The 2,143-nt window shown below is 44.8% G+C and overlaps 1 protein-coding gene across 1 annotated transcript in view; it reads right to left on the bottom strand.

Moving 5' to 3' along the window:
- LOC106876521 (E3 ubiquitin-protein ligase MIB2) overlaps positions 1 to 2,143 on the bottom strand; it is a 12,352-nt gene that overhangs the window by 6,748 nt on the left and 3,461 nt on the right. Inside the window, exon 3 of the mRNA XM_014925103.2 lies at positions 1,131 to 1,279. Within this exon, the coding sequence (XP_014780589.2) occupies positions 1,131 to 1,279 (149 nt within the window). The remainder of the gene's footprint in view (positions 1 to 1,130; positions 1,280 to 2,143) is intronic.

Genomic DNA, 2,143 nt, shown 5'->3' with positions numbered 1-2,143 from the left:
CATGGAAAGCGGACGTTAAACGATGATGATGATGATGATGATGTATATGTGTGTATATGTTTGTGTGTCTGTGTTTGTTCCCCCCAACATCACTTGACAACCGATGCTGGTGTGTTTACATCCCCGTAACTTAACGGTTCGGCAAAAAGAGACCGACAGAATAAGTACTAGGCTTACAAAGAATAAGTCCTGGGGTCGATTAGCTCGAGTGAAAAGGCGGTGCTCCAGCATGGCCGCAGTCAAATGACTGAAACATGTAAAAGAGTAAAAGAATTACCAATATAAACAAAACACCTGATTCAACTCCCAGGCTTGCTAATGTTGGTCCTTAAACACTCAGTTGGGATTTTCTGATCCAATCTCCCACTTTACCAAAGCAGACATTGGTGTTCTTGTAAGTCCCACTGACTTTAATTACCAGCTTACCCAGACACTGATAAATCATTAATCACCTCTAATCACTCGCCGCCAACTGTAAAATGGGAGATGTTTCTGCTAGTCACCATTTATGTTACAGTATCATTCATTAGTCACATGTTTCAGACAATACTTTCCTGAATTGTGACTGGTTTTCTTGCTTGGATAAAGTCTAACAGATGTAGTGACAGATTTACTATCACAGAAAAAAAGACACCTAAGACAACTTTTATCATAAATCTGCCAGATCAGAATCTACACAACAAAATAAAGTACATAAGCGAAATCGTGACAGCACCAGTGCCCAGCGTCGCCTTCCTGGCACTTGTGCCGGTGACACGTGTAAAGACATTTGAGCAAGATCGTTGCCAGTACCACTGGACTGGCTCCTGTGCAGGTGGCACGTAAAATACACCATTTTGAGCGTGGCCATTGCCAGTACCGCCTGACTGGCCTTCGTGCGGGTGACACGTAAAAGCACCCACTACACTCTCTGAGTGGTTGGCGTCAGGAAGGGCATCCAGCTGTAGAAACTCTGCCAAATCAGATTGGAGCCTGGTGCAGCCATCTGGTTTCACCAGTCCTCAGTCAAATCGTCCAACCCATGCTAGCATGGAAAGCGGACGTTAAACGAAGATGATGATGATGATGATGATATTCTACACCATAAAGTCAACGAGACAAACAGACAGATCATTAAATAGTATTCTCACCAAATCCACTTCTGCCAGATACAGGTTGCCGGCATTTGAGGCATCGCCTAGGTAGACGTTTTGGACAGCATTCCAAACACAACACACAATGTCCACATGGATGGAAGGTTATGGTGGCCTCTTTATCTTCACAAAACAGACACGGTAACCTGTACAAAAAAAACAGAAATACACCTCACCAATAACATTCGTTTATAACACGGGCCGTTGCCAGTACCGCCTGACTGGCTCCCGTAGGATTTTCGAGTGAGATCGTTGCCAGTGCCCCTGGACTGGCTCTTGTGCGGGTGGCACATAAAAGACACCATTTCGAGCGTGGCCGTTTTCGTGCGGGTGACACGTAAAAGCACCCACTACACTCTCTGAGTGGTTGGCGTTAGGAAGGGCATCCAGCTGTAGAAACTCTGCCAAATTAGATTGGAGCCTGGTGCGGACGTTAAACAATGATGATGATGATGATGATGATTACATTGTGTACATGTTTACAGTACAGAATATAACAAGACATTACAGAGACCAGCAAGAAAACGTCACAAATTCTTCTTTAACCCTTTAGCATTTAAACCGGCCATATCCGGCCCAAATATTCTACCTGTTTTACACTCAAACCAGCCAGATCCTACCTCTCACACCTACCCTACAATGCTACTCTAAAGATATACAATTACATACAGACAGACTTGTGCTTGAGTGACTCACACATGCATGTATATGTGCGTGTGTTGTGTGTATATATATATATATATATCAATCATCATCATCATCATCATCATCATCGTTTAACGTCCGCTTTCCATGCTAGCATGGGTTGGACGATTTGACTGAGGACTGGTGAAACCGGATGGCTACACCAGGCTCCAATCTGATTTGGCAGAGTTTCTACAGCTGGATGCCCTTCCTAACGCCAACCACTCCGAGAGTGTAGTGGGTGCTTTTACGTGTCACCCACATGAAGGCCAGTCAGGCGGTTCTGGCAACGGCCACGCTCAAAATGGTGTGTTTTATGTGCCACC

The sequence above is a fragment of the Octopus bimaculoides genome, chromosome 30 (assembly GCF_001194135.2).
Source record: "Octopus bimaculoides isolate UCB-OBI-ISO-001 chromosome 30, ASM119413v2, whole genome shotgun sequence".
Taxonomy (NCBI): Eukaryota; Metazoa; Mollusca; class Cephalopoda; order Octopoda; family Octopodidae; genus Octopus; species Octopus bimaculoides.
The sequence above is the reverse complement of the archived record's forward strand: the minus strand, read 5'-3'. Positions and strand labels throughout refer to the sequence as shown.